Source organism: Pleurodeles waltl, chromosome 4_2 (genome assembly GCF_031143425.1).
Source record: "Pleurodeles waltl isolate 20211129_DDA chromosome 4_2, aPleWal1.hap1.20221129, whole genome shotgun sequence".
NCBI lineage: Eukaryota > Metazoa > Chordata > Amphibia > Caudata > Salamandridae > Pleurodeles > Pleurodeles waltl.
In genome coordinates this window covers 387,718,343-387,731,321 of record NC_090443.1, presented here as the reverse complement: position 1 = coordinate 387,731,321, position 12,979 = coordinate 387,718,343, and the positions used below count along the sequence as shown (strand labels likewise).

The 12,979-nt window shown below is 45.7% G+C and overlaps 1 protein-coding gene across 1 annotated transcript; it reads left to right on the top strand.

Moving 5' to 3' along the window:
- The first annotated feature begins 2,179 nt into the window (after positions 1-2,179).
- On the top strand, positions 2,180-3,085 carry LOC138293871 (fibrous sheath CABYR-binding protein-like). Its single transcript, XM_069233171.1, has 2 exons — positions 2,180-2,453; positions 2,796-3,085. The coding sequence occupies exons 1-2, from the start codon at positions 2,180-2,182 to the stop codon at positions 3,083-3,085; spliced, it is 564 nt and encodes a 187-aa protein (XP_069089272.1).
- The last annotated feature ends 9,894 nt before the right edge of the window (positions 3,086-12,979 follow it).

Sequence of the window (12,979 nt, the reverse complement as noted above, 5' to 3'; positions counted from 1 at the left end):
CCGCAGAGTGCCTTGAGACCCTCACAGGTGAGTAGTGTGCTTTACAAATTCCCTGATTGATTGATTGAATTATCCCATTCCATCGTTATTAGGTTCACCATGCCACCTCAGATTAGACCCAGCTATTTGGAAATCAGTCTTCCTTCTCCTATAAGACATGCACAGCTCTTGTCACTGCCGATCAAGGCACGAGTCAATGGTACATGCTGGTAGACAGCATCTACCTACTATTTTCATAGGAGGGACTCTGTCTACTCTGCTAAGAAGCTGGGCCCCACAGAAATAATTTTCAGGCACCAGGACACGTTCAGCAGTGCAAGCACATTGTCAGCTTTCATTCGAGCAGCAACGTGAAGGCGGCGAAGGGGATTATCAGATTCCTGCTGGGCCCACAACAAAGGTCGATGTTAAGGTGCCCATCAGGCTTTGAGCTATCAGGAGCCTCAAACTTAAATGCAATGTAGGGGAAACAATGGCATAGAGCTTTTCTCTTCACAGGTACTTAGGAAAGGTATGCTTTTGACTTTACTTAGTTCCCATATATGAGAGAAATGCATGCACTGTAAGAATGTCTGATATGTTGGTCTGTACCACTATTTACATAACTAACAATTTAAATACCACTATTTTGCTTTTATCTTTTATAGAGCTATAACAGAAGGATTACAAATTATGAGGATCTTTGTGTTAAAAGCAGTAACCAGCTTACCCATCTACATAAAATTAAAAACTGTTATCTGCGTGTTACATAATGCGTCCATTACTTACGTTAATGGCATTACTCCTAGTCCTACTCCCTCGCCTTCCTTTCCACCAATGAGGCTCCCTGCCTCCCCCTAAACCCCTCCCTTTCCTTTAAAAAAGGCCCCCCAACCCCACCACCTCCTGTACAGAAACAAGCCCAAACAGCAACTCAGGCAGTCCGTAACGGGAGGGCGGGAGGGAACGGAAAGGAAGGCGAGGGAGTAGGACTAGGAGTAATGCCGTTAACGTAAATAATGGACGCATTACCTCCTGTCCCTCCCTCGCCTTCCTTTCCACCAATGAGACATAGCAAGAGAAAAAACAGGAGACGGACACTGAGTTGCAACAAGTTTAATCACAACCAAAAAAGGACACCGAACAACCACCCCCCTATTACATCATAGAGGACAAGACACGGTGACCCAATACCGACTCCAAACCGCCCAAGTCCGCCAGTCTGTAATGACAAACAAAGGTAGAAGGCGAGGCCCAAGTAGCGGCCCTGCAAATTTCCACCACAGAAGCTCCCTGCAGCTCCGCCACCGGAGCAGCCATACCCCTGGTAGAACGGCCCTGTATCCCCTGGGGTGGAACAACCCCTTTCAAAGAATAAGCCATCAAAATCAGAGAGCAAACCCAACGACTCAAGGAAGCAGTGGACGGCTTCTCCCCCTTCCGAGCTGGACCGAAATTAACAAACAGGGAATCACCCTTCCAGAAAGGAGCCACCACCCGTAGATATTCCTACAAAGATCTACGAACATCCAAAGAATGCAACTGAACCTCCTCATCCGAGGAAGGATCTGGACAAAAAGCAGGAAGGATAACCTCCTGACGAGCATGGAAAGCCGAATTCACTTTGGGAACAAACGAAGGAACCGGAACAAGCACAACCCGATCAGGAAAAACCTTACAAAAAGGAAAAGAGCAGGCCAACAACCCCAACTCCCCCAAACGACGGGCTAAAGTAACGGCCACCAGAAAAAAAGTCTTCAAAGATAGATGACGTAAGTCACAGGAATCCAGACGTTCAAAGGGAGGAACAGTCAGAGCATCCAACACCAAAGAAAGATCCCAGGAAGGAAAGGCCCGCACTGAACGAGGAAACAAGTTAAGAAGACCCTGGAAAAACCGAGGCATCAGATGACTCTCATCAGACAGATTATGCCACGGACCTCTAAAAGCCTGAATTGCAGCCCACTGCAAATGCAGTGAAGCCACAGACAAACCCAACTCGGCCCCATCCTGCAGAAACTGCATCACCTCAAACAGAGAAGCAGCCGTAGGATCCAACCTATGCCGCAAACACCAGGAAGAAAAAACCTTCCACTGCCGACCATAAGAGAGCAACGTGGAACGACGCAGTGAAGCCAGCAAAGTAGAACTCAAAGCGTCCGGAACCCCTAAGCTCGTCAATCTCCTCCGTTCAACTTCCATGTCGTCAAGTGCAACCGCAGCAACGACCCCATCAGGAGGCAAGGAAACTCCAGAGGCGAGGGACAGAGAGGAAGAATCCACATGTGACCGGAGGCCATCAACCGAAGCAACGGAAACCAATTCGCCCGTGGCCAATGGGGCGCGATCAAGAGAACCCTGGCCTTCAGAAGACTTACCCTCACCAGAAACGCACGGAGCAACTGGAAGGGCGGAAAAGCGTACAAAAGATCCTGAGTCCAAGGACACGACATCCCGTCCCCCGCCCAAGCCTGGTGAGAACGAAACCTGGAGCAAAAGCGCCTCACTTTCGCATTCTCTGGGGAGGCAAACACATCCAACACCGGAAGACCCCACAGGCGAACCAGGCGATGTAACAGAGACAACCGGAGGGAGAAAAGCTGAGACGAAGGAATGACCCGGCTCAGAAGATCTGCCCGAACATTGACCACCCCCTGAATGTAGGTGGCACGCAGAGATGGAACCTACCCCTGTGCCCAAACAAAAATGTCCCTCGCAATGCGGAACAGCGACCGCGACCTGGTCCCTCCCTGCCTGTTCACGTAAGCCTTGGTCACCAAGTTGTCAGTCCGGATAAGAACATCCAATCCCTTCAGGGATTCCTGAAAATGAACCAGAGCAAGAATCACCGCCTTCAACTCCTGCCAATTCGAGGATTGTCTGGCCTCCAAAGGTGACCAAAACCCCTGGACCTGAGCCGACCACAGCCAAGCCCCCCAACCGGAGGGGCTGGCACCGGTCGTCACCACCACCAGGCGAGGAGGAGACAAAGACACCCCCAAATGAAGATGAGCCGGCACCAGCCACCAACCCAACTCCCTGCGAACAAACCCCGACACAGGAACCCTTGTCCGAAGAGAACTCGACCCTGGAGACCAACAAATGAGAAACCAATTCATCAGGCAAAGAAGATGAAACCGTGCCCACGGCACCAGAAAAATCACTGACACCATATGACCCTGCAGAAGCAACCACTGAAGGGCTCTGGGAGCAGGCTGCAACAAGATCGACAACACTTGTGACTGGAGGCACAACAACCGCTTCCCCAACACAGTCACCAAGCCTTGAAGAGTCAGAAACCAGGCCCGAGAAAAACCAGACCCTTGGAAGGGACCAAATCTGACTTCCCCCAGTTGACCAAAAAAACGTGATTTTGCAGGACTAACAGAACCCGGGCCACATGACTCCTTAACAGAACCTGAGTGGGAGCTTGAATCAGAATATTGTCCAAATAAGTATGGACAAACACCCCCTTGGAATGTAGAAGAGCTACCAGAGGGGCCAGCACCTTGGTGAAAATCCGTGGAGAGGACTTGAGGCCAAATGGCAGAACACAAACTGAAAACGGTCCTGGCCCACTGCAAAGTGTAGGAACCTCTGAGAAGACAGAGCCACTGGAACATGCAGGTAAGCATCCTGCAGATCCAGAGACCCCAGGAAATCCCCTGGACCGACCAGAGGAACAATTGACTGAAGGGAAAGCATATGGAAATGCACAGTCTTGATCCAGGAATTCACACCCTTGAGATTGAGGACAGGACAAAAGCCCCCTGACACCTTTAGAACCAGTAACAAGATGGAATAAGCGCCCAGACCTCTCTCCCCCACAGGAACATGGGATATGGCCCTCTTGAGGAGCAAGTCCCGGACCCCCTCCAACAACGCCCGCCTCTAGGCACCGTTCGCAGGCAGTGGAGTAGGATGAACCCCGGTATCTGGAGGCACTATGTCGAAGTCTATGGCTTAGTCATTGTTCACAATGTCCAGTACCCAGCAATCGTTGACATCCTCCTACCAAACGTGAAGAAAGTGCCTCAGCCGCCCCCCAACCGGCCCACTGCCAGGTACACAGTGATTGTCAGGAACCCTACTTGAGGCCTCTCCGCCCTGAAGGAGCAGACTTTTTAGGAGAAAAATGGGGCTGAAAAAAATGCTTCCTGGAAGAAAAAGACTTGTAATCAAATTTGGGAGAAGAACGAGAATGCTTCTGCCAACCCTTGCCAGAAGAAGAACCACCTTTGTAAGGCAAGGCATGCTTCCTCTCCTTAAAAGCTTTCGAAAGCATGGAAGGCAACTGATCCCCATATAAATTGCACCCCTCAAAAGGCAGCCTCAGGAGAGCAGACTTCTCCCCAGGATCCGCCTTCCACATCCTTAACCAGAGGGACCTACGAGCCCCAATCAAAGCTCCCGAAGCCAGAGCCGAAGTGTGGACAACATCAGATGACATATCCACCAACAACCTAGCATGTTGTTCCATAACTGCCAGTATTTCCGAACACTCCAAACCCTCCTGAACAGCTACCGCCAGTTTGTCAAAATCCTGCACCAAGGATTGGACAGAATAAGCAGAAAAAATACCAGCTCTAAGGGCCAAATTCTCTGCCGCAAATGCCCTCTTTAGACCTGAATCCACCTTTCTGTCAGTGGCATCAGCAGGAACACAGTCTTCCGGATTGACCGCCGTCTTGCCAATTAAAGTTGCCAAAATGGAATCAAGCTTAACTGAAGGTGGCAACACATCCTCCCCCTCCAGTAAGTACAGTTTCTGAAGGAAGCCCAGAACCTGAGACTTGTCCACATCTTTCCCCTCCCGGAACACCATATCCCTAACAGGGCCCTGAAAAAGCATGGCAAACCTTGAAGGTGTCTGATATTGAGGGAACAAGCGTGAATCAGTCCCTGAACGTTGAAAAAACTGAAAACCTAAATTGTCCCGAACTTGCATCAGAACCTCCCACATATCCTCCCTGGAGACATACTTCCCACCAGAAGAAATAGAAGGAGTGTCATCATCCGATGAAGAGGACCCCTCCGCAGCCCACGAAGGACGGGATGCCGAAGAACGCCCAGGTCTAGGTGCTCCAGCTTGAAGAGCACGATACACAGCCACCTCAATCATGTCCTGAACCTCTTTTCTGGACATGAGAGGCGCAGGAACCCCTAGCGCAACCTGGTGTCCACCAGGAGTGGGAAGGGAAACCACAACATCCTCCCCTGAAGAAGAAGAAGAAGAGACAGTCCTGCGCCGCTTGGAAGGAACCTGCCTCGACATTATCCCAACAAGAAATGTACCCAAGAGGCCAACAGCACCCAATAAAATACTGGAGAAAGTCCTCCCCCCAAATCAACATCAGCAAATGAAAAAAGTGCATCAATTAACACAAAAACCATAAAAAACGCGGGCAGAAACACCCGTCCTACCGCCAAAATGCAAATATCCCCAACCGGCACATCAGCACAGCAAACGCGAGCCGAAGATCCGGAAGCACAGCCCCAGCCACCATAGAGCCGACCGACTCCGTCAGCCGACTCCAAGGACGTGCCTCCAAGGCAGCACCGCCTGCCACAAGAAGACGTGACCGCCGGGAAACTCTCAGCGAGGTGCTCTGTGCTCGTTGAGAGTGAAGACGATGCCCCCCCCAGGCCCTGCCGTGGAGAAGAAGGAAAAGGTAAGTCTAGCGGGGCTAGACAAAAAGAACAGGAGGTGGTGGGGGTGGTGGGGGGGGCTTTATTAAGGGGAAGGGAGGGGTCTAGGGGGAGGCAGGGAGCCTCATTGTGGAAAGGAAGGCGAGGGAGGGACGGGAGGTAATGTGTTTTGTAGGAAACACATTAACCCATCTATGTTTCTTTCATTAAAAACTGGGACTAGACAAAACACATATCTCTCCAGCAGATTCCTTAACCTCCAGAATTATCTTATCATGATTATTATTCCTGAGATTTAGTTGGCACACAAAGATCTCTCCAACAGGTGCCTTAACCCCATAAGGTCCTTTAAAATGCAGACTTTGCAACCAATTCAGCAGAACAGATTTACTGCCACGTTTCTCCTTGATGCAAATATCTTTTTGGCAGAGTTTTTAAGAATAGATGTAAAGGCTCAGGCCTAGATTGTGTATCTGAGTTGCATCACTTTTTTGGCACAACCGCAACACAAACTCTCATTTGATAAAAAATTGTGATGGGCTCAAATGTGCTAATGATAGACCTTCTAAACATATGTTTGAGGCCTTAAGATCTGATGTCACTTCTTGTGATGTCCGTTCCTATGAGATCATGGGTTGTGATGCCAATTCCTGTGATTCCACGTGTGATGTCGCTGTGATATTCCACACCATGATGTCACTTGCATAACTTGTTAATTCCCCCCCACTTTGCTTTTTTAGAATTTGAGCCCTGGGCAGCTGCCTGTCATGGAATAGGTGCTGCGTATCCTCACTCCAATGAGTTTTGCGGTGGTAAGGAAAGAACGGATCAGGTCCACAATCCTGGTCCCAGTGTGATGGTGAATTTGTTGCACATCAAAAAATCACACAGGAAGCTGGATGATTGCACTTGAGAGCTGAACACATACTCATAGGCTCTCCTTTTATTCATTCTATAAGGACATGCTGACTTTATAGTGTGTACACATACATGCCAACCCTCCCGAATCAGGCAGAAGACTACCGATTTCAAGGTTAGCCTCTGCCTCCCGATTCCTGCAGGCAGAAACCCGATTCACAGTTTTGTAAAACTGCCAAAAAATAAAATGTTTATGCCTGTGTTCCAGCTTTCCCCTCCAAGAATTACCCCTGACATCAAAGGTTAACGCTTTGTTCTAAAATATTGGAGGGGGAAATTACAGCATGTGACAGGCCTCCGCGTTTCATTTTTGGCAGTTTTATATTGCAAACAAAAAAAGAGTTTAGAACTCTGTTTTTAGTTTGCGCTATCTTATTAAACTGCCAAAAATGAAATGCTGATTGTCACCATACATACCAATAGACTAGATTCAGGCAGATTGCCTCTGCCTCAGTATTGATCAGTGGGGAGAATATATTCTGTCACCTTTTGTTTTTTTAAATCTCCCACTTGTCTGCCCTAAAATGTTTTCATGTATCTGTACATACTTGACTACATACCCGGAAAGCACACTACACGTTTTCTTGCTTTTAAATTCTGCTAAATTTTAAATCAGCCCGCAAATGCTTTCTATACGGACTCTGATGATAGTTAAATACATTTTCAAAACTCACTTGTCTGACGTTCCAAACTGGAAGATTTGGGATTACATAAAATGGTATTACATCAGTACATTTTGAAAATTAATTTTAAATTACAAGTAGTCAATCAAGATTCTCCACTGACAGGCCTATTTGTCAAATATGTGGAAAAGTACTTCTGTGCAAATACAAACTTATCAAATGCTGTGAGTAGGATGAATTGCATCTAGAGGCAGCCGGTGACACAAGAACAAGTGGCACTTTCTTCTGCAGCTGAAAGAACACATTACAAATACACATCCAGTTAATTTGTAGCTCGCCCCTCACTTCACTCATGCCTCTGCCAGCTACCTTGGATTAACCCATGGCACAATGATCCTGCTGATAAGTTTTCTGCCTGATTTCATGAGAAGACATCAACCCCACCGGATATGGAACGTTGGACTGTTCCACACACATCAAAATAACGCACGAATTGATTCACTGTCATGGGAAAATTGCTCACCTAATAGTCATGTGAACCTCACTCAACATTTGCATGTTGTTAGCCCAATGTGGAAATCAGACATTTGTGCATGGTCACTCCAGAGTTTTTGTCTGCTGCTGGACCCCATATTTTTGCGGGCTTTAGAACTCTGTGGGCTTTACCCCTGCTACCCAGTAGTAAAGTATCTGTGCCCCTCCTTTCAACGTGGTATACTCTAGACCCATAACCCCTCACAACATCACAAGGCATACACACCTGAGCAAGAGGTTCTTACCCGACACAAGGCCAAGACAACCTGCCCAAAGTACCCACATGTGCACAACACCCCCCCCACAATGAAACGAGGAACCACGGATCCAGAGTGTGCCAACACCAACACTGGGCAAACAAACTGTATTAAAGCTCCAGGAGCAACAGAATGTCCAAATGAGGCCATTGGCCGGTCCAAATCAAAAAGGCTGATGGGCCCAAATGTCCCGAACTTGACTCCCACATGTGCACATGGTACTCCACCATAAAGAGGCATCAGTGGGGCAGCCAGGCACCTCAGGGAACAGGGGCACAGGGTGGCGGGGGTGGCGACTTACTTCTGGGAGGTGAGGGTGATAGAGCGGAACGTGGTAACAATTTACCTGTGTTTGGACGCTCTTTAGGCCGATGAATCTTTTGACTTAGTGGGAACTCTCTGTACTCTTAATCCGGTCAATCTCATCAAAATCAATAATCAATAACGAACATAAGCAACACCTTGAACAACATAACACTTGACAATTAATCCAGAATACATTTCGGCGAACCCTGACCTTTCAGTCAGGAATAACCACACCAGTTTATTGCAAAGTTAGTGAATTTATTTCCCTATATTAACAAAGCTAGCACAATATAAATGTGTCTCAACACTAAATGATAAACATAAATGAACATTAATAGCTGTCCATATCGTCGAAACAAGTGCAATCTATGTAGCATTTGAATCACAAGGCATTCTATAATGGCAATGCAAAGCACTAATACGATAATCTGTAATGAACTAATTGCGTACATTTAGTCAGCATAACAAGATCTCAAATTGCATCGTGCGACATATGGAATCCTCGTCTAACCTCAAATTAGCATCAGCATGTGGGACTTCATGCAAAAACAATTTAGCAACATCAATTTAGAAAACTCCTAGCTAGGGCTCTTATCAAAATCAGCAGTTGGTTACCTAAAAGAAACACAATGCAATTTTACAATTTCCTTTCATAATTACCAATTCCGATCAGCAATCAATGAAATCTTCGTCTCACAGGTATCGTTTCTCGATCAGCATAGGACGGGACAAAGGGACAGGGGTGAACGGGGCAATTGCCTCACGGCGGCAAGTTAAGACTGCTACTTCATGCAAAGGGGCAAATCAAAGTTAAAGTCTCTAGGGCAAGAATCATTAAAGTCTCTTTCTCTCGACTAGAGAAAGCATCAAAGTCTCTCAAAATGGCGTCGCAGCAAAGTGGGCCATAATAGCTACGAAGTCTGCAAAATGGCGGGTTGTCCAAAATGGAGAGAGAGAGCTTTCCTCTCGTGCACCTGGGTTTTATAGACAACAGTTCAAGTCCAGTAGGGTCTCCATTGGAGGGTTCATAGGTTAGCTTCAAATTGTCCAATTAAAAACGACAGTTCTCAAGCTTTTACTTAAGCATACATTATCCTTGGAGACGGGTACGCAAATCGCAACATTGTCTCCCAATTAGCTCACTTTCAGAGCCTCCATTGTCCGCACCTGCAAGTCGACCTTGAATTAAAGAGAAAATATGCCAAGCTGGCACGAAACTTTAAGATAAGCATGTGAACAGTTTCTGTGGAAAAGTACAGCTTCAAGCAGAAATATACGTTTAATAGCACATTGGAAAATACGGACATCTAAACCGTGAGACCAGGCCACTAGGCCAAAGCCTCCGCTAAAGTAATGCTAAGCTAAAGCATTTCAAACAAGCAAATCGTAGCATACGTTTATGATTATGTCAGATTAGTGCAATTCTAATACACCACGTTATATAAAGCACGCGTATAAATGTTGGCAAACTACTCTAAGGGCACATTTTGTCCCCGTACAATCTTTATTAGTTCGGTTAATGTCACACATGATTATTTCAGCACTACGTTTAAGCGTTAATAAATCAGAACCTTCATTTTCTGCTTCATCTATCCCTCCTCTGATGACTAATTGTCATCACACAAATCTAGCCCACAAATTTTATTCCATTAAAATTCTGTCAGTTCCCTTTTCCTTTTAGTACCCCTAGTTTGCGCTTTGTATTCTTCTGCCATTCTTTTCATAATTTTCTCCTCCTTTCTTCTCTTAATTCTTTCCATAATCATTATTATTCCCCTTTTTATTCCCCAAATTCCAAATACACAAATTATCACTATTAATATTCCTTCTATTATTTTCAATAATATTCCATTCCAAATTCCCCCAATCCAATGTCCCACTGAAGCTAGTCCCTTTCCAACCTTCTCCCACACTCCTGGTTCTTTCAGTTCTTTCAAATCTGCACTTTCTTTTGTTAGATTAGCAAGCATAGTTTTAATTTTCACACTATTATCCGGTATATAGGTACAACAGTGTCTTGCACCAATCATTTTGCAAACGCCTCCATCCTTTGCTAAAAGAATGTCTAAAGCAAGCCTATTTTGAAGAGTCATAGCTCTTTCCGCTGCAAGTTCAGCATCTATCAGGATTATAGCACCTGAAAACTTTGTCAACATGTTATCCACTATAGTAGACAACTTTCTTATTTTGATGGAATTCAGCACAACTCCCAATGAAGGAATCATGGCTCCAAATATATCACCTACCACAGCGGCTGCGGTCTCTCTTTTCTGGATACGATGGGATCCAGGTGTCTTTTGAATCATCGATATGTCATCCAGTTGATAAACCTTTGGAAACACTATACCCAAATAACACCTTCCGCACCATCCCTTTGGAAGACGATAATAGGCATTATGCCCGCAAATGTAATATACACCTGGAATGACAGGGTCAAGTCCGTTCATCATGAATGTCCATTTGGCCTTAAAGATAAACGTATGTTTGCATTCACTCGCTCCTACAAAAATATTGTCATAATAAGATTCTCCTCGATATATACAAAACTTCCCTACATGCCAAGCATCTAAAGCAATTTTCCCTTGTGTCTTTATAGCAGCAAAATCATAATTATCTACTGAAGTCCTCTTATGTAACTCCTTTTCTAATTTCGCTTTCATTTGAGCCCTTCTATCATCTGTGCGATCTAAAAAGCTTATTTCTACAGCAGAGACGGAGCAAGTAAGGTTCTCCCTATGAGCATGAGCCGTCTCAAAAGGTAGCATTGGCTCGAAAAATTCCCTCATAATTTTAAAATCCCAATCTTTTGCAGTCTGGCTTAGCTGCGCTATTATAGGAACATAAGCAAAGGTAACATCATAATTCGAGTAAAAATACTGTATGTTAGATTGACCATAAAACCTAGACATTACTATACTACATGTAATCCCATATGTAAGAGGCATGTGGTGATAAGTTACCCCTTCCTTTACTGATGTCGGTATCTGGGTACACACATAACAATCTTTCGCATCCATAGTCTCAACATACTCTGTTAATAAGCGATAGAAAACGTTATACGAAAGCTCTTTCTTATCATGCAAGAGCCTCTCATCCAGTGCTAGTCTTTTCAATGGCGTTAATTCAGTGACAGTAACAGGAGCAATAGTAGAAGCAGCAATAGTCTCATTCTCACCCTTTCCATGCATTCCAAACACAATTGCCATTATTATTAGTACACATGTTACTACCAAGCCTATACACACGTATTTACAATATTTCTTTCTATTGTTTTGCGTCATGATCTGTATAGAATCAGAGAGCTAGAAGCACTTATAAATGAAACTAATTAGCAATTCAGTTACAAAGCTGAACGAGCACAATGTTCACACCGTCTTCTTCAAAAGGCCAGTCACTTATCGGTTAGCAGCATTTGTCTCAATTCGGTTTAGCAATGTCTCAACTGGTTGTTTGTCTCACGTTAGATTGCAGCAAGCAATACCATTTACTACCCTTTCAATCGACAGAGTCTATGAAACTTTTCTTTTCTATTGGTATCTCTTCTTCTTCTTCGTTCTCGATGCTTAGAGACACAAACTCATCAGTCCAATCATCATTTACTGCTTATGCCCATTCAGGACCGGAATACCTCCTGTTTGGTATCCTTTTCCTTTTCAATTTTGCTTCTCTTTTCGACTCTGCTTCGCTGGTACTCTCCTCTTTTGTCAAGTCTTTTTCTTCACTTGACGATTGTTCCACAACAGTCACTTCCTTTCTTTTCTCTTTCACTTTTGGTCTTCCTCCTTCGTTCAAACTTTCTTTACCCCTTTCTTTTATTGGTGAGATACTTAGTCTTCTCTTTGCACCATGTCCATTTGATGGACCTGCGATCTTTTCTGTGGAAGCTTGAACCTTCTCGTTCTGTTCTGCCTTGTCCCCTTCTTCCGGAGAATCGATCACGTTCTCCTTTTCTCTTTCTGTATCGTCTGCTTCTGGGAAAGCCTTCCTCTGATCAGGCTCTCCTGCCTTTTCACCTTTTTCGAGCCCTTCGTCACCGTTACTTTCTTCAGGTTCTTTATCACTTTCAGCTGCTTCAGGCTCCTTGTCACCTTCAGCTGCTTCAGGCTTTTTGCTACCCTCAGCTGCTTCAGGTTCTTTGTCACCTGCAGCTTCTTCGTCGCTATCTGAACTTTCTCCTTGGTCTCCCCCAAGTGAGTTGGTGTCTTCGTCGTTGGAGAATATCTCATTTTCTCCTGCTTCTGCCTGTTCGCTTTCAGTTCGCTTTTGTTCTGTCTCAGCACTCGGCACTGTTTTATCAGGCACTGGTAGTTTCAGCGCTTCAACTTCCTCATCTGTGGGACACAACACCTTCTTTGTGTGACTGGCGTGAATCCAGTTGGGAACCCCCGCGCACTTCACAGCGGTAGTTGTCGTCAGGATCACTTGAAAAGGGCCTTTCCAACGGGGTTCCAGACACGATTTTCTCACATGCTTCTTTATCACGACCCAGTCACCTGCTTTCAGCGCGTGTCCTGGACCTTGGATCGGTGGCAAGGTGGTCGCTTCCACCTGGTGAGAGAAAGAGCGAACCACGTCAGCCAGTCCTTTGCAGTAGTCTAACACCATATCATCTGTAATATTCAAAAGCATGTTTGCGGGAACTGCAGGAAGTCTCATAGCCCTGCCCATGAGAATTTCGTGCGGAGACAGTCCAGTTTTTCTATCAGGAGTGTT

Excerpts from the sequence above, each read along its gene's own strand:
- LOC138293871 (XM_069233171.1), top strand. The coding sequence starts at position 2,180 with ATGTCGTCAAGTGCAACCGCAGCAACGACCCCATCAGGAGGCAAGGAA. Across the intron at positions 2,454-2,795 it reads CCGTCCCCCGCCCAAGCCTG|GGATTCCTGAAAATGAACCA; the intron begins GTGAGAACGAAA and ends CAATCCCTTCAG.